Consider the following 23,176-nt stretch of genomic DNA (forward strand, 5'->3'; position numbering starts at 1 on the left):
ATTTGTATTCAATTTTGAACTTGGAAAATTCTCGCTGGACACCCTTTACAACGTAACCTCACTTCACAACTTCAAAAAAGTGTGACAAGTCTGTTCAAGTCTGATTGGAACCATGAGAGCACCAGATTCACTCCCGAAAATATCGGAACGATAAACATCACCATATTATTCACGTATTTCTGATATTCGGTTTGGCCGAAGCTTCGGCTGGTTTTTGGCCGAAAACGAAAATATGGCCGAATGTCCATTTTTTGGCCGAAAATGGCCGAAAACGAAAACGAATATTCGGTCGGTCACTAGTATTTAGATGATCAATTGTATTCATTTTCCATCCTTGAACAACCTTACACAATCATCGCTCCGCACCCCCCCCCCCCGTATAAAGGTTACTTTTTATTCAAAAAGGTTACTCTTTCTTATATTTCTGGTAATTTCTGACTAGACCCGACTGGCAACACTGGTAAGTACGGTTCCTTGGGATCGGTATGAGTGCACCACATACAGGGACCATGGTTTTAACTCTTAAGAGTACATCGCAGGATAAGTATTAAAAACAATGCTACTTTATACTTCTTCTACTGCTACTTTATTCTAATTAATTATTTGTTACTTGTGCTGTTAATTACAATTCTCAATCCGTAAATAATTTCTTCTTTCTACCGTGTTCGTACTACTGTCCTCGTAAAATCATCGTAACCGATTGTTGTAATCGGATTACATGAACATCACTCGACCATGTATGTCCATTTGGACATATCGGAATGGCACGCTTTGACGAGCAACTTGCTGTATCTACTCTAATCCATATTATCTGTGCTTGACACACATGTCATTAATGACATTTGGTAAATGACGGACAGATCCTTGCTTGGCTTCTGTTCTGCGATTTCCTTTACGTGCTCTGTGCTATTGTTTACAAGGCTTTTGGGATTTGTGATATGATTATCTGGAAGAATCGTTTCCAATAATAATGTTGAATATTCTTTAGCCTTCCCTCTGACCAAATTTTTGATTTGTAACACCCTAAAATGGACAAACTCACTGTAATATCTGGAACCCTATTTATGGCAGCCGATGTTTTTGCTATTGTAAGCCTAGCTATGCCCGACTGGATAATCACCGATGTTGGAGGTATTTATACTAGCCGAGATTGTGATATTTTTGCTCTTTGTAACTTTCCCATCTTAATGACTAATGATTGTTTGTTTTTTTAGGTGATACCCGTCTTGGTTTAATGTGGTCATGCATAACACTGTACAACAGACCACAAGTTTGTTTCACTCCAGATCTACAACCAGAGTGGTTACTTGCTTTGATCTGTATATTTATTGGCTGTATATGTATAACTACAACTGTTATATTGCTGGCTTCAAGTCATTTTGATCGTAATGTGATTCCTTATGCAAGATGGGTGGGATTTGCAGCAAGTATGAAATCATTTTGTAACCAAGGTANTTTGTAACATAGGTAATTCCTTTATTTCAATAATTTTACATGAATCTAATTGATTGGTACATTCTTTTCAGTGGTGGTGTTTTGTTTGGCAGCTGTAATATTTCCAATGGGCTTTCATGTTGATGAAATTGGTGGCCAACCATACCAGCTTCCTAACAGTCATCAAGTTGGGATATCATATATATTATTTGTTCTTTCTTTGTGGATAACTGTGATATCAGAGTTATTTGCTGGTAAAGTTTGTTTACCACATTTTTAAGCTAAGTTGTCATTAAAATGTGTTTATTGTGATATAGGATGTTCTAAAAATAATGGATAACCTTGTACCATCAATAAGCCTTAGTATGGTCTCTCAATTATAAAATTTTGACCTGTTAAAACTATAAGGTTTTCAAGATTTTAAAATTTTTAGAAAATTGCCACCTGCTATTGCAATTTAAGACAGTGAATTACATTTTTATTTTTTTCTACTTCTTTTTATAATACTTTACCTAGTTTGTTGAATTGCATGAGAAAAACTAATTTCAGGTGGCAATTTTATAAAAAATCTTGAAAACTGATATTTCTACTAAGGTCAAAATTTTATATTAGAGATCATGAGGCCTATGAATGGTTGCATGGTTATCCATTGTATTTGGGACATCTTGTATATTACGTAATGGGTAGTTAATGACTGCTAGATATGGTAATAGAAGAAAACAAATAATACAAACAGTCTTGGCTTTACTATCAAATGCTAATAAAGCCTATAATTTTAGTACTGGTCCAGCAGTGAGCAAACCTTGTTCAAATAAATTACCTACTGTGACCTAATAAGACTTTAAAGGATCTGAAAATGATAAGTACCTATATTATGTTTAATTAATTTAATGCAAAAGTAACATTTAGAAAAAAATTACAATTACTTTAAATTACATTGCGTCTTGAATCTCGGTGTTTGGTCTGTTATTAATATGAGTGTGACAAAGGACTGAATGGTGTTAACTTAAGGTCAGCAATGCCATAATGTCATGTGATAGCCTATAAGTGTACCTATACATTTTAAATGGATCATTTAATTTTAAGCAAAATCCCCCTTTACTTTGATTTAATGTTAAAATTATATTGTTTATTAAGTATTATTAAAAATATATTATTTGAAATAACTGAAAAAGATGTAATTTTCATTATGTTAAGAAAAAAATAATACTTATCCATGTTACAAATAATCTATCATTTACCTACCTAATTTCAGTTAATTTATCTTTCAATGAAATGGGTGGTACAACAACTGCACCACCCTTCACACTGGGCGGCGAGTAGCATTGTCAGACTCAGTCACTCCACTTTTTCTAAAAATTGGGACAAGAAAGCGTGATTCGGATAAAAAAAAAACGAGAAGTTGGAAATATGTTTGCACACCGTGACTTTTTTGATAGCTTTCGTTGTTTTTTCTTTACAACATACAGGATTTTAGTTTACATTCGTGTTTTGGATGTAAATAGGTACCTACTTCTGAATTAGGTAGGCCTAGTATTAATCTAATAATAATAAAAAATTAGGCATGTAACTTGACTATTTGCGTGTGCGTCAGAATGGACAGTCACTACCCATATTTTACATCGAAATAAATATTGAAAGTTGCTTCCCAGTTGCTACCCTCGATTTAAAGAAAAATAATCTTTCTTTAGGTGACGCGCCATCCTAGCATCAGAATGGCTGGTCACCTATCCAGCGAGAACAAACTGCGCTAGTTAAAAGTTTGTTTTTAACCAACAGTTGCTACTAACTGCTACCTTCATATACCACGTCTAGGAGCTCAATAGCTTTTAAGGTTAAAAAGTAATTATGTATTTACTATTTCGATATATCAACGCCAACAGAATTAAATGAGCAAATCCGCAATCAAACATTTTAGTAGTATTCCTTAAGCAGGCGCCAATTTGCTCATATAATTCTGTAGGGGTTGAGATAATGAAATAGTAAATACATAATAACTTTTTAGCCTTAAAAGCTATGAGCTCCAAGACGTGGCATATGAAGGTAGCAGTTAGTGGCAACTGTTGGTTAAAATAAACTCTTTTAACTAGCGCAGTTTGTTCTCGCTGGATAGGTGACCAGCCGGTAGCGCATTTTCTTACATAACTTTTCAATTCCTATCATTGGAGGTCCGAAAATATTTCTCATACAATTTGATACCATAATGATTATTCTTCATAAAAAATTTAAAACCTACATATTTAAAAACATAATCATTGATATTCATAATATCACTAATCATACACTTAGTTTTTACTAATATTTGTTTTCATATAATATTTTTCTATACTAATGATCGAAACTCATAATCATTCGAATAAATAAACTATAATATTAATAAATGTGATGTATCCTAATATTTGTTTTCATAAATTTATGACTCATAAGTGTATTTATCCATATTATTGAAAACCATGATGTCTATATTCTCGTATTAAATCGTATTTTAACGAAATGGTCCAAAACAGGCAATGTTTTGTGCCACAAAACTAACGTGACAGAAACGAATCGCTGCAAAACCGACTCCACCTCTAATCCATATCTGTGGACCATGAAGCTACAGATAAAAATGGAGGGCAAAGTTGGGAACAAAACTTGAGTCAAATACCTACTTATATCTATCTCGCTCTCTGTGGCCCTACCTCTCTTTTTAGTGTGAACTGTAGTATTGCTATCTTCTTATTTAAATCTCCTTGTAAATTCTTCGAAATAGCCAATTCACTAACCAAATAAGAAGTTAAATAAATAAATAATTAATATTTGAAACTTAGATTACCTAGTTAAATAAAAAATCACAAAATTGTCGGCCATTTAGGCTTAATGTGTTGGCGAATCAGGGAATTACAATCCCAATTTCTGAGGTATCGGTAATGTGGCAACATCGGCCGAATCCGGCCCATCATGGCGGTTGTTTACTATGCAGTTGATTTCGTTTGAGATTTTTCAAGGGACCTTATCATTGTTTTGTCTGAAGAAATGGTGCAAAATTGTATAGTGCGTGGTTGCGGTAGTTCGTGTTGTCCTGGAAGTGATATAAAATTCCACGCGTAAGTGTTTATTTCGTGATTTCTGACAGTGGATCATTGTTAACATATTTCTTTGTATTTTNTTTTTAAAGATACGAGTAAGTATGTCTGTTATAAAGTAAATTATTCTGAACAACAACATTATGAGTTGAAGTACCTATGTTCTTAGTAACAACATTATTAATTAAAACAATATGATCAATGAAATGTTATGAAGAAAAAAAGATCTGAAAATAAAAATTATGTATTTTAAATGGTTCTTGGTAGCAACAGTATTGATAAAAAAAATATGATTACCTACTTACTGTTATGAGCTCCGATGGTAGTAATAAAAATGTATGAATAAAAAAAGTATGAAAAATAAAATTATGAAGAGAGATTATCATGAACACAAATTGGTAGTAAGACAAAGAATAGGATTTAGAATTTTATGTGAGCCAATATACAACCTGACCAGCCATTCTGATGCTAGGATGGCGCGTCACCTAAGAAAGTAGATTATTTTCTTTAAATCGAGGGAAACACCTATTTAACGATTAGTACCAACTGGGAAGCAACTTTCAATATTTGTTTCGATGTAAAATATGGGTAGTGACCGTCCATTCTGACGCACACCTATTTGCGCTAGTGACCAAAAAAGTGCCTAAGCACAGAAAAAAACAATTATAACTCGAAAACTATCAAAAATCGCGGAACATACGTTAGCGTTAGTTAGCCCTAGTGTGATGCTCTATAAACTCTGGGCTTCGGCTTGACACTACTTTTTGGGACAGCCTGTATAATTTAACTTTAAGAACTAACAAAAAAACTGAGGTAATGTCTCCTTTCTATCGGGTCTGGGTCACAGATGACCGTTCTTCTTTCATGTATATTAGTTCCATTTTTCGCCACGAGATGATCTATGATATTTTTAAATAATGTTAGTTATGTGTCCCTTTTTAGAATTTAATGTTGATAAAGAAATAAGAACAACATCTTTAAAAAATGATTTATATTAACACTAATTATTACAATTTGTGTATAATAATAATTACATGCAACTAAAATAGTACTAAAATGAACATTTACAACTGGTATATATTTACATCTTCTGAAGAAATAAGAGAGTTCATATAACACATAAAAATTGTCTTTTAGTCCTTTGTTAGCACTGTAACTTCATTAATATTGTTCATATTTAGACACTGAAACTTGCGCGACCGTGTTTCTTGCGAAGTCGATTTCTTGATAATTGATGCAATCTTCTGCTGTAGTAACTCAATGTTGTGTTGATAGTTTGCCGCTTGATCCTGTTTAAGCTGATGAAATAATGCTGCGAATGACACCAATCAGGACAATAATGCTGCAAAAGTGGTGAACCCTGCGGCGCGTGGTCATTACATCACCACGCAACAACACGACATAATGATACGACTATTACGATCGCTTTTATCAAGCACAAAATGTTATATACTGCCTAAAGTTGCATGAGTGGCCTTGCAATCTATTTGAGTTTGGTCTTCGGCAGTATATGTAATGGGGAATTTGTTTAAAAATTCGAAGGCCTTAGGAGTTGACTCAAACGCCAGCTCACGAACGATGAAGTCCACGGGAACTGTCTGCCTGTAGCTGTACATATAAGAAAATATTAAATAAACAGACCAGCAAAGCTGGCATACCTGAAATCAAAAGTTAATGTAGCATATTCATAAATAGAAACGTCAACATTAGTAACCAAACCACTAATATCAAGTTTGTAGATGAGCAGTTGGATATTTACAACACCTAATGAAAAACGCAACAGCTCAGCCTAAACCATCTGAGTTTTATTACTTGATGGCAATTTTTATCATTTTGCGAAAATAATATTTTCTATAAAAGATAATAATTAGAACAGTGTAGCATTAACTTCATTTTATGTTGTAGGAGGAAAACTATTACTTTATATCGAAAAATGCACACACAAATGTGATTTTGATGTGCTGCAGTTGAGAATAGTCTGTTAATAACCTTGTACTAGAGTTTACGAAACAAAAAACTTTAACAATATCATGAATTTTTACCACACTTACCAATCTTTCTTTTTAATGTAATGATCATGAAAAATACAAATTAATTGGCTGATTTTCTTAATCAATCCCAGGTGGTTCATAATTATGTACTAAATTAAATAACAACTACTTTCGCAGTGCATATTATGTCAAAAGGGGATTTAATAAATCTTAAACAACCAGGCATTGAACCTGTGATTGAACCCAGATTCCAAAAAATGTTCAGTTCACTTAATTTTATACTCAAAATGAAAGTTTCACTGTTTCAATATTACTGAAAATATTGAATGTCATTACTTGTCTAATGCAAACTTTAGACTTATGATGTGATTAATAATACTTTGAAATACACCTAAGTTTCACTTTTTGATGGCATAAGTTCTTCTGTAAATGAATCATGTAATTCACGACTAATAGATATCTGAATTTCATGTGTAGTTCCATTTGTGAATGTAACAAATAATTAATTAAATCCCCAAGTTAATGTTTTCTTTAGAACTTGAGTTATTAAACTTGTATTATATTAAGTAAATACCATATTAATGAGTTTTTATATGCACTGTTAGGTGTTTATTAAATATCTGTCAATTACTTATCATAGGTGTCAGACATTTAGAAGTCTACCTAACAATGCATAATGGCTCATTAGTAAAAGTACTAAAGAAAGGACATACGACTTAATGATGTATTTGAGGTACAGTTTCCGTTCTCTCTCCACAAACCAGTCCATTAGGTAGCCTGCCATCAGGGGAGCTGTTTTATACAAAATGAAAAATTTGTGCAGATTTCCTGTCGCCCAAGCACATCTCGTCTGCAGTGCGTGATTTATACATTCATTTTCTCTTTCTTCCTTGGAGAGACTTTGGAATATTGTAGTTATATCTGAAAAAAAGAAAGAAAAAATAGATAGAACATTAATGATAAAACTTCTTTACATTTGAAAATTGAAAAAAGACATTGATCACGAAATAGCATAATAAATAAAATGTAAGTGAAACCCAACCTAAAGTGTTTTTGGTGAAAATATAATACAATATCCGATATGCTGTAAATTCTGCTGTGTTAGTTCTGCAGTCAGGTAGCTCATGATACAGCATTTTCAGTTGCGTTTGGCACTGATTGAATTCTTCATGATCACCTCTTTCTAAAGCTATTCTGGCATGAGTCTCATATACTTCTACTGTAAAGTTATCCCGTACTCCTTGCACCTGAAACCATAGAAAAAAATTAGGAAATGAGCAATAAAAATACAAGCACCAAATAATTTATAAAGAGCTAAATTAATATAAAACGATTAGACTATTGAGTTTTTACAGAAAGCATCAGTACCAACTATGCAAATAAACTTACTGTCAAATCCTGTCTTATAGACTTTAATTGATCACAAGCATATCTGTAGTCTTGTCTTTCAATCCATCTTTCCTTGACATTTTTCAGGGAGCTTCTTAAGACAGACACAGGTCGCACATCACATGCTTCTGGAGCTTTAGTAAGTCTCAAGAATGATTTTTCAATGTCTAAGCATGTCCCCACAATATGCATGTCATTCAAATCATAATCTCCTTCAGTATCTTCAACAATAGGCCTTCTTGTACATGGTTCTCCCTTCTTACCTGGTTGAATTGAACTTGCTATGGAGGGTACATGACCTGAGTTTCCAAATCTTTCTGCTCTTTTTTGTAGCTTTTCTGCATTTCCTGGAACATCTTCAAGAACAAATTCAGTATAATTAGACTTCTTTTTGGAATTCTTGTATTTATCTGTCTTTTTCTGATCTAAAGATAACCTATCTTTGACCTTCTGACGACCTTTACTTTTGAAAGTCTTTTTCTCTTCAATTTCATCACCAGAAGCCGAGGAGGCACTGTAAACAAAAAAAAAATTTGTACAGCTTTGCAAACATTGAGAAAATGTTCATGACGTTATACAAATAATAATATTTTGAGTATTATAGCAAGATTTCTTGATAACAACCTTTTTAGTTAAAAGGTAAAATATGTAAAGTAGAAATTATAGCTTCAAACTTACCTAGTTCTCTTTCTAGGTGGACTCCTGGATTTAGATCTACTCCTAGTACCCCTAGAGTGCTGCCTACGTCTCCTTTGTGGAGATGTTTTGTGAAAACCATGGCTAGACCTACTTTTAGATGATTCTTGCTCATGTTTTTGATACAATGACAATGTCCCACGCACAGGTAAGGGTTTCACAGATAAGTTATTACGTTCACTGTGAACACTAGGTATTGGTTCCTCATCCCAATTTCTAGTCCATATTTCATCTTTGTTTGCTGCTGCTGTAATTCTTCCCTTTAAACATATATCTATCTGGTCACGATCAAAGGCTGTTTTACATTTCTCATAACATCTTTTGATGTATCTTTCCAAACTCTCTGGCCATGTTCCAGATGAAGTCTGACACATTGATGATGAGTTTAAAAGGTGTGAGGAATCATTGTTTAGAAAAACATCTTTAGCTTCCTTCTCCTGAATGCTTTCGCTTTTAGGCTCCTCTGGTGGTTCTGGGATATCTTCAGTAGCCAATGGAGGTGGTAATGGAACGTCAATTGGTGGTGGTGGGGGTGGCTTAGGAATTTCAGGAGGTGGGCAAGGGGGCAGGGGAGGAGGATGACTGGGTAAAGGAGGCAAAGCATTTGGAGAAGTGTTCACATCATTATCATCGTCATCATCATCGTTAAACGCTTTATTCCCTTTTTTGCGTTTATTTTTTGATCCATTGTTACCCAAAAGAGGATTTTCATTTGGTGGGATTGGTGCAGTTTTTCTATTACCGTTGAGATTAAATCTAATGGGAGATTGGTTAAAAAAGGGTCGATTTGGGTCAAGTGGCGACATTCCTAACAATGGAGCAGGAGGGGGCTTGGAAAATTGTGGCGGCCCAAAATTGTTTTTAGGTTTGTTCATTTGTAATAAATGTTGACTATTATTGTTAGAATACCCTCCATTATTGCCCATTTGGTTAAAATAGGGATTAAAGTACGGTGGGTACATTCCACCGTATCCCATTCCATTGTACTGGTGATGATACATGCCATACATCCAGGGGTTATGATTGGGCGGCATACCGTTCATAGTCTGTATAGGAGGTTCTTTTGAATTATTTTCTGCCATTTTATTAGCAACAGTTCACTTCACACGTATCAAGTTGATGGTTCGATCACTGCGTTTGACGCAAAAATTATTTTATGATCAAAATGGCGTCATTACAACTCAGTGCCCAGAATCCAATTTAAAAATAATAAAACTTAGAAAAATCAATACCTTTCTCTATCTGATGCTAATAAAAACTTTCCATTATCTTTTCCTCTATCGAAAACGGCTGAAATTCACAGTGAGTATGAGTAAATTATTTAGTGCACACGATGACGACAAAGGAAACAAGTACGGACATTTTATTCTCCTTTCTATAGTCTATGATTCAATGTCAAAAAAAATCAAACCAAAGAGCAAAGAGTCCAAAGACGTGATAAAATAATAGAGAATGGTCAAAATCAAATCCCAGTGTTCGTGTTTGCCACAATTTTCATTGAACGAGTTTTATCCTCCCGTAAACAAGAATGAACGAAGTGATTACTTGCTCAGTGACAAGAATCGCACAGGGTCCTCCTGTGATCCTCCATCCATCCTCGTTGGGCACTGGGCACGAACTTAGTATTTGTAATATCTATGGTACGCAATGCATCGTATGACAATCGTATCGTTTTGGCATACTTTTTACATAATCTGTGCAGAGGTCTTCTTGGCGGTTGGCGGGAAAGTCAAGCGACATGTTTATCAAGTTCTAAAATATTTTATTAGTGTTTGCGAACGAGCATGTAAGCAAATGAAAATAAAAATAGTGTGTAGCATACATTTCAAATAATCATTTCAAGAAATTTGCGTGGCGGTCTCAGCAAATTCTCATATTTACTGTAACTCAAAGTAAAGGTATGCGGGAGAATCTGTCCCATGAGAGTATGGTCTTCACAATAAAAGTCCTTCTAAGTATGCGGCACTATTAACAAAAAATAAAAAGTATTGTTGTGAAGAGACAAGAAGCAGAATACAACCCATCAGCAAGCATCAACAGTGGAGCGCCAAGAAAGCAGTTTCAAGATAAAAGCTACATGAAAGGTTTTCTATAAACATTATTAATTTGTTTTAATTGAAGTAATTGCTAGAAAGAGTGAACAATTACATAATGACCATGTTGGTAGCGGTCTGCAGCCAGCACTTTATGAGGTCGTCGGTCCATGTGCCCAGCCCATTGCTATTTCAGCTTGCTAAGAAAGAAGCAGCAGAAGCTTCATGCTTCATTGGGGGAGGCTATGTTCAGCTGTGGACGTCCTATGGTTGTTAATAAAATGACATTCAAATTTAAAAAAAATGCATATTAGGTAAATGTTTATATTATTATTACACATCTATTTTTTATCATTATCATATTTTTTACTGAAATAGTTCTGGTAGGTAAGTGCCATCATAATCATTACATTTATACTTTGTGGTATGCTACTGGTTCCCGAAACCCGCGTGAACTCAAGGATATCTATCGATTAATTCAGAATTTTGAAAAAAGGGCGAGTTTCCATGTTTTGAATGCTATACAAAAGGAAAATGGAACCTGTAACATGTAGTTTGTATTAAAGATACGGGAAGCATTTATTTTAAACTTTGTAACGCTCCGGCAGCAATTCTGGCAGTAGGTACCTAAGTGTTGCTTTAGCGCCAATGCAGCTAAAATGTATTAAAGTAAGTTTTAAAGAAATAATAAGTACCAAAATATCATGTTCATAACGATAATTTAATAAATATACAAATTGAATAATGTATGATCGAAGTCCATGTACAATGCCTTTGTCGTCAATGATATTGTAAACATTGAAATCTCATTTTGAGCTTGTATAAAATATGTTTAATATAACATAAACTACGGTTAATCTTTGTCCGGACCGCATCAGCAAGCTTTTTCATATTTTATTCTAGTAAATTGTAGTACTCGTATGTTTATTAAATACTTATATACATCTCTCGAATAAAATTAATTATTAGGAAAATTTTATCAAGTTAATAAGTATCGGTTTCTACTTAAACATTTCGATGTATTGTAGACTAAAATATTTTTTCAAATAAGTAAAAAGCTTTGGGTTTCCAATGCGGTCGGAATAAAGTATCTAAAATGCTAAATATCCGTTTTAATAAGGCATCTGGCGGCGATATATTGGGTGCCAAGTGCAATATTTTCCGGATACTCATCAGTAGTTTACAAAGTGTTTTTAATGACGTTATTCGACTACGCAGAGGCGGGCGGTGGAGCGCTGACTGTATTGCTGGTGGCGGTAGAAGCGGTGTCATCCGGCTCGTCGATTTGCAGCCATGGCATACGACGCTGCAGCTCTTGTCTGAAGATAAATGATTTTTATTAGTGGAAAATACGTACAACGCCGTCGGAATAATTTGGTAAATACTGTGTACTTGCAACAAAACCATACCCCTCCTTCTGGCGCAGTCGGAAAAAAGTTTAAATAAGTAACTAGTTGCTGGGTTAAGGGTTACGAAGTCTGTCAAACTCTACACAAAAACAGCGGTTAGTTATAGTTACGGTTAAAGTAAGATGGTTCAACTCAGCCTTAGTTTTTTAGCACATCAGTGCTATAATTATAATACTAGTTGAGAGCAATAGCTATAAAAATATTCTATGTAGGTACTCGTACAAAGATGTACTTATCTACATAGTTAAATGTTATCTTTTTTTTAGAAGTAAGTAATTGGTAATATTTAATACTTTATAGTACTTTACAGTGTAAAGTATGCTTACCTGTATTTTGGATGACTAATAGCATAAACCCACGGGTCTATACAAGCAACAGCCTTGCAAGCCACAGCAGGAATCATTGTAACCTGCAGAAAAACAAAGAGTTTTAGAAAAACGTTAGGATTTTAATGATTATAAATTTGTTTAAATAATTATAAAGAATAAGACGACAGTCTTACAGACAAATTGTAGAAAAACTTAAAACATACCCCGGGAGTAAGTAATTGTTGGTTTCCAAAAGCTCCAATGAGTGCCATCACACCGTATGGAGTCCAGGAGGCGACGAAAAGGAAGCACACTGTGAGTGCAGCCTTTGCGATTCTGATCTCAGCCGACTGAGCGTTAGCGTTTTGGTTCGACCTGAGAGACTCGACGTTCATCTTTTTAGCTTGCTCCCTGAAATTAACAACAACAAAATGTAAATAATGCACCATAACTTTAACTTTTTGGTCAATAAAGTGTTTTATGTGTGAGGCACATAGGTACCATAATTTTATTAACTACTTACCTTAAAGCAGCTTCATGAGCGAACACTTGTTTGACGATGCCACTATAGAAATAGATGATGAGGGACATTGGTAGCACGTAACTGCATGCGAAGATGCAAGCGACGAATAATTTCGTGTCAAACGTGTTAGTGAGGTAGTCGAAAGTGCAGGACGTCAAGTAACCCTCTGTAAAAAACATAAATTAATAAAAACACTCTGAAAGAAATTAAGCTTGGCTCTACTAGTTAAATTAAATGGTTTACCCGGTACGAATCTGCCCCAAATTTTGAAAAGGGGCAGTAGAGCCCACGGAGTCGCATAAATCCAGACCACAGCGATCATTAGCAGTGCTTTCCCTTTAGAAAGCCTTCCGTCTAAAGGTCGTGTGATAGTAGAATGCCTATTAAAAGACAAAAAAAAATATAATTATGATTACCTACTTATTAGGTAATTTCAAAATGTACTCGTAATTGCTTGCATTTGCAAGTACTTAGAATAGTAGAGTCATTAACTAACCTGTCGTAGGCGATGCAAGCATTTGTCATGCCTGCACCGATGCCGCTGTAGGCCCCCATCAGAGCGAATATCTGACAGCCCAGCGCTCCCGTTGCAAAACCACGCATCGCACTATTGTAAATAAAAATCGGTGCCTTTGCCATCATTATGAAATCCAGAATTGCTAATTGTAAAATCAGAAGATTGCTTGATGTCCTCAAACTTTTTGTCCTGTAAGTAAACAAAAGTAGATAGGTATTTATTCTCAAAAGTTCTAGTAAATTAATTATAGTACAGCTTAAAGCTGGTAATCTATGCGTTTCCGTAACACGCACTTTTCAGCAATGCGCCATGAGTATTTACAGGTTTCACGTGTCCTAGGCTATGGAATAAAACGTCTAGCTAAATGATTAGACACAAAATACTCACGTTGAAAATATGAAAATGACAAGTCCATTTCCTAACAACGCAGCGGCTGTGAAAAATATGTAGAGTAGAGCCAAGGCGGTGTGCGCGCTGGCCGGCGGCGCGGGGAACGCGAACCAGTGTTCGGGCACCATCGCCAGGTCCTCGCCCGTCAGCCCCGCGCCCAGCATCTCCACGCCAGTTTGAGCTCCCGATCTGAGAAAACATCTTAGTTTTTAACACTAAGGTTTCAAGATTTTTTGTCTCATTTTCTTAGCTTTGGACCTCACTTGATTAATTAAGTAATTTACATTTGTTTATACACATACTGTACTAAGTAATTACGTATACAATTAATTAGTCATAATTCTTTATTTTCGTTTTCGTGTACTAAAATTGTTACTAAACTTAAAAACTTGTTACCAAGATTCGGTTATAATTGCAACGGACGTTTATGACAACTATAGTTAGTTTAAACAATGTTTTAAAATAAAAATATTACCTGAGTGGTGCAAAATGGGCGCCATTGTAATACTCGTCCGTCCGGTTTTCCATGATGATGGATTGAGTTTGTTTGTTGTGAGCAGCCCTCGGTAGTGCGCTTCTGCCCACCCGACTGACTAACTGCTGATCCTATCATGCCATCGCCGGGTTTTATATCATTTGGTAACGAGATTCCGCGGATTATCCACTCGGACACCTTTGATAGGATTAAAGAAGGTACTGCTCACAGATTTGTGATAAAATCACTGCTTTATTTTATAAAACCGCTGGATGTGCGTTGTTACGTGTTGTGGGTGACGTTCAGTGGAAACCATACAAATTGACATGTGATTAATTAATGTACGTATTAATAAATCCCTTTTTAACTTTTTTCTATTTGTACTTTATTAGCAACAACACTCTTTTTAACAACTATTATAAAATTAAATGCAGCGATAGCTACTTTAGTTACTTACTTATTGATATATTATTTTGTAAATAAAAATCTCAAATTGGCATTGAATCAACAAATTTAATAGACATCACAACAACCACTTGGATTTGAGTACACAATTAATAATATATCTACGTTTACAAGAATGATGTATAATTACAGTTAAAATACATTTTTATGTCTGTATAAAAGTGTAATAAATTCCTACCAATTGGCGAATCAGTCAGATAATGATCAAATGTCAGCTTAATGCGACTTTATTTTGAATTTATACAAACCTTTATTTACAGACAAATGTTTTTCTTTACTGTACAGATGAGAGTAGAATTTGGATTTTTATATCTAGTATTTATTTACCAAAATTAGAAATGTTTTTTACTTTTTATTTAATAAAAATATCCACACGTCATGAAAATAGCACTACAGAATCTGGAAGGACTGTAGTGTAGACAAATGGTTCTGTAATTCGGCCATTCTCAGATTAGCTAGTTTTTACGTGTCCGGGCTGTTAAATCCTTAAAAATGACAAATTAGAGACATGCAAGTATTTTTATATGTTACTTAACAACCCTGTCCAGTTGTGCATAAAATCATAGGCCTCTATTTTAAGTGTAAGTGGCTAAATTAATTTCATGAACCTCTGTTCTATAATTACCGTGACGCGTCCGCACACCGACTTACTGTTAAAAGGTGGCTGTAATTTTTATGTCGTATAGATTTAAATTACGCCATTCAACATTTTAAAGAGTTTATAAGATTGTCTTATGCTTGGCAAAATATCTATTCAATAGAACCATTCTGTAAATAATTATAATTAAAAAACCGCTTGTCCGAGCTAAAGTCCTAATTACCGTTACGTTTTCTGTTCGTGATCATACTAGCCTAAATAATAGTATTTGACACATCATTACCCCGCGCGGCGTTAGCCCTTAGTTAGTGCCTTGAGCTGTTAGCAAGTGGATGTCTATTGCGTTGGTGTAACCGTCGATGAATTGCGTAAGAGTATAATTACCATATCTTTGGTTTTCAATTTTTCTAATTACCATGTCCTTATTTTTATACTAGATTTATAAAGGTAGATCCACGTTGTTAGTTTAAATAGAAACATTACTTTGACCTCCGTACATTGTAGTAAGACAGAATTTGCATACCCTGCAGATTTTGGAAATTTTGAAGAAAAACTATCGTTTTATAATTTCCATGTACTAATTACCATATATTTATAATCACCGTTGTATGAAATTATTACCTACAAATTGCACTCACGATTGAATAAGTATAATGATAAAATATGAAAAAATACCTAGACTTTCGCATAACATCTTTACGGACTTTTCTTCCAATCTGACATCAACATTTTGAAAGCTTTCGTTAGAGTTACCTCTAAATAGATACCTCTATTTCATGACGAATGTTAAGCTTCAGTTGCTGCATGGTTGTTGGATTATAGAGTATATTTTAACTCTTAAGGTAACCCCAAAAAAGAAGTTAGCTGGAGTGATAATCGAGGCTTCCAGATGGCCAGGAGATGTCACCCCTGCGTGAAACATGTCTCGTACCAGATATTTATTTTTACTATTAATATCATTGATATTAGCATGTTAAATAATTAATTAATATTAATATAATACCATTAAAATCTATCCATATTACCTTCGCCCTAAGAAGAGATTGTCCAACAGTAATTACCTGGCGTGAACACATTAAGAACAAAAGGGAACAAATGAACAGACAATGGACTGCATCCTACCTGCCTAGAAAAAACATATGTATAGAAAAAACTTCGTGATATGCAATGGATAATGGGCAGAAGAAGCTTGCTTGGAGAATAAATTATTACAAATGCATCCTAAGACCCATGTAGACATATGGCATCAACCCAGCCTTGCAAATGTAGAAATACTTTAACGTTTTCGAAATAAAGTATTAAAAATCTTGAGCTGTGCACCTTGGTTTACAAAGTCCACTGAAGTGATACTATGATATGAAATATGTGTATAACTGTGATATGTATACCAAACGTCAAAGAGGAAATGTATTTGCTGCACCCCTTCTAAATTCTGAGAACTTTACAATCAGGCTCAGGAGAAAGCGAATAGCGTCAATCTGAAAACGTATTGTAAAAGAATCGAGGTGACAAATCATGGGATGTGCAGAGCTGGTGGAACTGTCATTATTACAAATTCAATCCAATCTAATAATGGCTGATGGTTGATCGCAGATAGATTTAAAAAGAGGAAGAAAACACCAATATCATTTGTGAGACCATTTGAGATCCATTAACTGTATCCATCGTTTGTACCACATTTAAAGCAAATGATGATGATTCAGATTCTGATTCAGCTAAATGCTCTTATTTGAAATGTGACACGTAGCCACACGTATTTGTGTACAAATTTATGAATGCAAGATGTTGTTTTTTTGTTATTTTACATATCTTTTCTAATTACCGTTACATTAAGTATTAGCCTTATCTAATTACCGTGACCATAAAATTTTTGGGTCTCATTTACGCGGAAACCCCTTTGAATATTTTGACGCCTTTACGATGGTTAAATTCGTACTTTACAGGTGTTTTATATTTAAATGCGTTTAAGTCAATTAAGCCAAATTTCAAAAATGATATGGTAATTAGGCTGAGAACGCCTAATCGTGAGAATGACCGAATTATTTAAGTTGTCTGCATTACGAAGCGAAGCTCGAATCCCGATTTAATCTTGCGAATACCTACATTTTGTCGCGTGAAAGTTTTAAGTAAACATTTTATTTCAACCATCAAGGGAGTATGAATAAAGTTTCGAGCCTTGCCTCTTTTCGTGATAGCATGAAAAGATGAGAACTCAATACATAGTACGTCTTCTTTGAAAGAATGAATCCGATTTTCTCGGACTTTCATAGAAGTTTCAAATTATAATGATTACTGATAAAAATCGGATATAATAGATAAGTCCAGTAGGTATCAAATACTTTTCAGACGTAGATCTTCCATGTACATTCTAACATCATTGAAAAAACTGGATAATTATTAATTAAACATAGTTATAACCATGTAATATCACAAATCACTAAAATATTATTCCATTACATTGACATAGGCCATGTGATGCGAGCATCAACATTTACAACAATAAAAAAATAAAAAATAGTTTGGTAAAAACTATCATATTATAATATGTTCAAATACATATAAATGTTCTCATAAGGGTTACAGTCTAGTGTTTTAATTAGAAAGTATTAATGGACGAAATATCAGAAAAGTACGTATTTATGATTCATCAAGTTGAAGTGCCTTTGTTTAAATGTGAATAAACTAACTAAAACAATTGCACAAGTGTGTATTATATTAATGATTATGAATACAATATACCTGTAATATGGTTATATAAACATTTTAAGAGTTCGTACAATATAATTAAACCACTTCAAAACAAGAATGACTAATTTTGTGGCTTCTACCCGTTCTCCTACAGATTCAATTAAAAGGGTATTGTCAAGGAATTATCTACCTAATAATTACATACGAGGTTTATTTCAATACATATTACAAAACTTACAATACTGTCTATTACCTACTTAACTTATCAAGTTCCTTCAATTTATTACTTGTAACATTGACTATAATAGCGAATAAGTACATGCCGTCGAAATGCTATCACATTTGTAACGTTAATTTTCCTAAAAGAGCTCTAAACATGGGCATTGTAAAATGGGAGACCACACAGGGAGACGACGAGAGACTATTATTTTTAACCCTTCATTTGATTTTGTTCACTGGGATGAACATTCAATTGAAAAAAATAATATGCCGAGTGCATACGTCTTAATTTCTGGTAAGTATTTTTTTTTACTAGAAAATATACTTAAGTTTTGGTAGAAAAATATTTTTATGTGCTAGTCACAGTCTGAAAGTGTTAATTTTAGCCAAAATGCCGGCCATAGCGAAGACCAGGCTTTAGTGTCAAGGTGTTTATTCAAGCTTTACATGTTTTTTATTATAATTGAGTAATGACAGTGGTTTTAACGTATTGCATAGTGTTCATGCTTAATAACTTGATTGATTTACAATGCTCATTTAATAAATAAGCTATGTTATACCAGGTCAAAGTCGAGTGTTCATCCCAGTGAACATTGCCAAATTACTAATAATCTTTGATTGTTCATCCCAGTGAACGTTGTCAAATAAGCTATGAAACGTTTATTTTTGCTTAATTTTATTTCAGTGGACTAATTTCTTTATTTAGAGTACAGAGAGCGAGATAGTGATACATAGGTTGTGCTTCAAGTAGGTATTCTAAGTCTGGCCTCCATTTTTATCTTTAGCTTCATGCTGTGGACTCCACGTAGTCTTGTCTGCCCTACCCCTAGCACAGAATAAGTAATAGTACAGGTACAGAAGGATTACTCCGCAAGACGATTTAAATAAATGCGAGTCTTGCTACGACGCGATACAGTGGAATTCAGCTCGCACAGCACTACCACAAAATATAACAGAAGACAAACTCCATACTANCCAGTGGACTAATTTATTTATTTAGAGTAATTTTTTATTTTGTTTGGGATGTTGGCAGCTTAATACTGTATATTGCATGAAATGTAATATCAGAATAATGTTTTGTAACTGGTAAAAGTGGACATAATTGTTTTCTAAATTTTCATGCTAAATAATTACATATTTTAATTTAGCGGTTGTTTGTAGATTCAAAGTTTGTAGTTCCAAAGAATATTTTTGATTAAAATCATTTTTACTTTTTTATTTAAACCCTAAAGAATATATTTTATAAATGTGGGAGCTGTTTTTTTATTATTTAGTGCGACGTGTCCACTTTTAAGTTATATGAAAAAAAAATATGATTTTTTCTTTATAAACATTAAACATTGTTTTACCTCAACGATCACACGAAATTGTATGGTAATAGTTAATTTCTTACTATTTTGTGCACCAAAAATCATTTGATAATATAAATTTTACTTTTTATATGAATAATTGTTTTAATTTAATGCCGCTACCCTAAATTGGCAATGTTCACCCCAATGAACAGTTAAAATTCTCCATGTATTTGGCAGTGTTCATCGGGATGAACATTGTTTTTTTTCTATTTGGTGAAGTTTCGATTTTTTATATATTTTTTTCTGACCTATAAATAACCCTAAGAACATAAATCCGACGATGTATTTTTATTTTTTTATAAATAATGAGTCTGCCAAATTAAGGGTTAATAGCTACCAAACAAATGCAACTGATATGTCTTGCGAGTTGCATTTTTATTGCTTGTTATATTAATTTCTGACTCATTTTGGGATATCATGTGGCCTCAGCTCAGTTCAAATAACTAACATACCTCCCGTGTGCGGTTAAAGTGATTAGCTATTTCATTGATTGACGATTGCTAATGGATACTGTGAGCGTCACGTTTAGCTTATTACTGTCTCCACATTTGAGAAATATCGCGGTAGTGAGGTAGGCACACTCATAATGCATAGCGTGGCGCGGTGACAGACCAACGTATCATTTCATGATCATTTTAATATTTTTCAGGGAAGTATTGCACGCCACTGGGTTTCAAAGTGTCACGTATGGCCTACCAGCTCAAATACCTACTCCGTTATGATTTGAGAGTGGTGACCACCAGTAATTATCTTTCTCAATATTAGGGGAGAGTTCGGTAAATGGTACCACCCTCATATTTCGTAATGTATTTATTGAATGTCTGTAATTGCAACACTCAGCGATATACAACTAAATTCATTGAATATTGGCCATAATATATTTTATGGTCTTTGCCGTCACAATCAACACGTGTGTTTTATTTTGAAAATATTTTTTCATTGTTTTCAAGTAACTTTTGAGAATGCATCATGTTTAGTTTGTAATTTTGTTAAATTTAATCACACAGTGTTTCTAATTTATTAATTAGAAGCGTAAATTTGTGTGGATTACAATTATTTGAAACATTTTTTGGTATTTATAAGCTATATTTTTTTACCGAATTTTTAAAGCACTATCACCTAGTCGGTTAAATTGTACCACATCAAGTTGTATGGAAAGGACATCATCCATTTTGGTCCAAAATCAAAAGTGCCGGCCAAAAAATGGAAGTGCTGTATTCTGATAGAATACGTCCGCCTTAGCATTTATTACTATGGCACCAAAGCTGTAGCACCACTGTGCATCGTAGTATTTGAGCTCTAAAAATATATGAAACGACTGACTTTGATCTCAAATACTACGATGCACAGTGGTGCTACAGCTTTGGTGCCATAGTAATAAATGCTAAGGCGGACGTATTCTATCAGAATACAGCACTTCCATTTTTTGGCCGGCACTTTTGATTTTGGACCAAAATGGATGATGTCCTTTCCATACAACTTGATGTGGTACAATTTAACCGACTAGGTGATAGTGCTTTAAAAATTCGGTAAAAAAATATAGCTTATAAATACCAAAAAATGTTTCAAATAATTGTAATCCACACAAATTTACGCTTCTAATTAATAAATTAGAAACACTGTGTGATTAAATTTAACAAAATTACAAACTAAACATGCATATTTTCTAATTTTGGTGCTATAATATAAATTTTGGTGTTCTCTTAATTTTGGTGTAAGGAAAATCTAAAAAACTACTGGACAAAATTTAATGTCTTAATCATTTTAGAAACAGTATAAGTTTCCAATAAATTTGATCTATAATTAAAGAATAAAAATACACAAATAACAATTTCCACCAAAATTAGGCAAAAATATGCACTTGTTGAAATTCACCCAATAGCCGTTTACAATTAGGTTCAAGTATTAAACTAAACGACGTGGTGATATAAAATGGCGATCGCGAGTTGGAGGTCCGAATGAGTAAGTAGGTACGTGCTATGAAATGTATGGCTGGGGGCCCAAGCGAGTGTGTGGCGCGCTCGGCGGACGGCGCGCTGCTCGTGGTGGTGGGATTCCTCCCGCACGTCTCCTCCCGTGCGTCAAGACCGGTCCGCGACAGAAACATTTTTTGGTATTTATAAGCTATATTTTTTTAGCGAATTTTTAAAGCACTATCACCTAGTCGGTTAAATTGTACCACATCAAGTTGTATGGAAATTTACCAACGGATTTTGAAAATTTTTGTATCGTATAATGTGTTTCCAAAGTTTTTTTATAGGCTTGAAATTTATTTAAATCCAATTTAGTAACCCTGCCAGTACAAATTATCGAACCAGTTGGCTAAATTGGACCGAAGCTCTGAGCTCGTATTTTGTTTATTTGTGCTAAATATACAACAATCATGTTGATTAATACCTATAAAATAGTTAGTTGAATAATTTACCTTTTATTATTACAGTGTGAGTCACGTTAAAGTGTACATATGAAAATAGATGAAACTAGACCTATTTTTATCGACAAAAAAGAGGTCGAAAAATTTTTGAGATTTTTTTTTTATTTTTTTATAGAATTTTTTTCTTCCAATTTCTTATTGTAAAGAAAACGTAATAACTTTTAAACTAAGCGGTATATCCTGATAAAATAAAAACAGTAATAATGCTAAATAACAGCAGGCCTCCGTCACTCGCCTATGTCGGCCGAGATAATTACCTACAGCGCGCGACAACTTCAAGTTGCAAATCAGTCCGGGCCGCCACGCGCCTGTTTGCACACGCGTATCTATACACGCTCGGTCGATCATAGTCGCAATCAAGGTTTATTGTTCCAACAGCACTGTTATTCTTCTTTAATGAAAAATTTTAATATTTAGGAATAATAATTAACTGTAGTGATTTAAATAATTAAAAAAAAAACTACACTTTTTAAATAATAAATTATTTTGAAATACTTATGACAAAAACCTATAGCAAAAAAATTATTTTAGCTAATAAAAACATTAACTTTACTTCACCGTGTCTATTTTCCGACACTAAACGTCACGGCGGGAAAAATGACACAGGTCCTGCCTTGACGGGCGCTCGCGCCATACTAATCGATGTCGGCTTGCGCATTGTAATTTATACTGATATTCACATCAATATTTTGACAAAGTGGTTACTAATATTTAAACAATAACTGTAGAAATTAATTCTACAATGAATATTCTTTATTTTGGGATACTTTTATTGCAGTTATTGCTGTGTTTTTAAACCAAAAACCACGATCAAAATGTGACGTTAATCTTCAAATTTGCCAAATTATTTTTAGATTTTACTCAATAATGGTAATGAAATTCAAGAATCTATTTCATTAATGGACTACAAGAATATATGTCCGATGATTACTATATATTTTTAAGCTTATTATATGAGCATAAATAATAGATACAGGACTTTGAAAATGAGTCTGCGGCAATTTTTTCGTAAAATGGTTGTGGGAGATGGGGCACTGTGAATTAAGCAAAAGAGTTTTAGTAAATCCGTTTCATTAATGGTCAACAATAAGGATTGACCTATCTTTCGCAGTTATTAAATAATCTCTGGGTGTTGCTTAAGATAGTAATTCATGCTTCCAAAATCTTAGAAATTCGCACGAAAATGTAAA

General features: G+C 33.9%; 3 protein-coding genes across 4 annotated transcripts; 1 reads left to right on the forward strand and 2 right to left on the reverse strand.

Annotated features, from left to right (window-relative positions):
• The first annotated feature begins 856 nt into the window (after positions 1 to 856).
• On the forward strand, positions 857 to 2,506 carry LOC114365556 (uncharacterized protein C16orf52 homolog A). The gene is made up of 3 exons (XM_028322162.1): positions 857 to 1,131; positions 1,215 to 1,427; positions 1,527 to 2,506. Exons 1-3 carry the CDS (start codon positions 1,029 to 1,031, stop codon positions 1,712 to 1,714), a joined length of 504 nt encoding a protein of 167 aa, XP_028177963.1. The 5' UTR covers positions 857 to 1,028; the 3' UTR covers positions 1,715 to 2,506.
• A 3,133-nt stretch (positions 2,507 to 5,639) lies between these two features.
• On the reverse strand, positions 5,640 to 9,960 carry LOC114365518 (leukocyte receptor cluster member 8 homolog). 2 transcript variants are annotated; one of them, XM_028322122.1, is made up of 6 exons: positions 9,808 to 9,960; positions 8,558 to 9,706; positions 7,880 to 8,393; positions 7,533 to 7,737; positions 7,204 to 7,411; positions 5,936 to 6,107 (listed from the first exon to the last, which is right to left on the reverse strand). In XM_028322122.1, the coding sequence occupies exons 2-6, from the start codon at positions 9,655 to 9,657 to the stop codon at positions 5,945 to 5,947; spliced, it is 2,190 nt and encodes a 729-aa protein (XP_028177923.1). In that variant the 5' UTR covers positions 9,658 to 9,706; positions 9,808 to 9,960; the 3' UTR covers positions 5,936 to 5,944. The 2 variants fall into 2 exon arrangements, with proteins under 2 accessions (XP_028177916.1, XP_028177923.1); XM_028322115.1 differs by having other exon boundaries at positions 5,640 to 6,107; positions 8,558 to 9,960.
• A 1,356-nt stretch (positions 9,961 to 11,316) lies between these two features.
• On the reverse strand, positions 11,317 to 14,283 carry LOC114365533 (opsin-2). The gene is made up of 8 exons (XM_028322133.1): positions 14,231 to 14,283; positions 13,753 to 13,944; positions 13,345 to 13,554; positions 13,092 to 13,228; positions 12,849 to 13,014; positions 12,550 to 12,736; positions 12,344 to 12,426; positions 11,317 to 11,927 (listed from the first exon to the last, which is right to left on the reverse strand). The coding sequence occupies exons 1-8, from the start codon at positions 14,281 to 14,283 to the stop codon at positions 11,819 to 11,821; spliced, it is 1,137 nt and encodes a 378-aa protein (XP_028177934.1). The 3' UTR covers positions 11,317 to 11,818.
• Between the last annotated feature and the right edge of the window lie 8,893 nt (positions 14,284 to 23,176).

The sequence above is a fragment of the Ostrinia furnacalis genome, unplaced genomic scaffold (genome assembly GCF_004193835.3).
Source record: "Ostrinia furnacalis isolate ACB-3 unplaced genomic scaffold, ASM419383v2 OfSCF0450, whole genome shotgun sequence".
Taxonomy (NCBI): domain Eukaryota; kingdom Metazoa; phylum Arthropoda; class Insecta; order Lepidoptera; family Crambidae; genus Ostrinia; species Ostrinia furnacalis.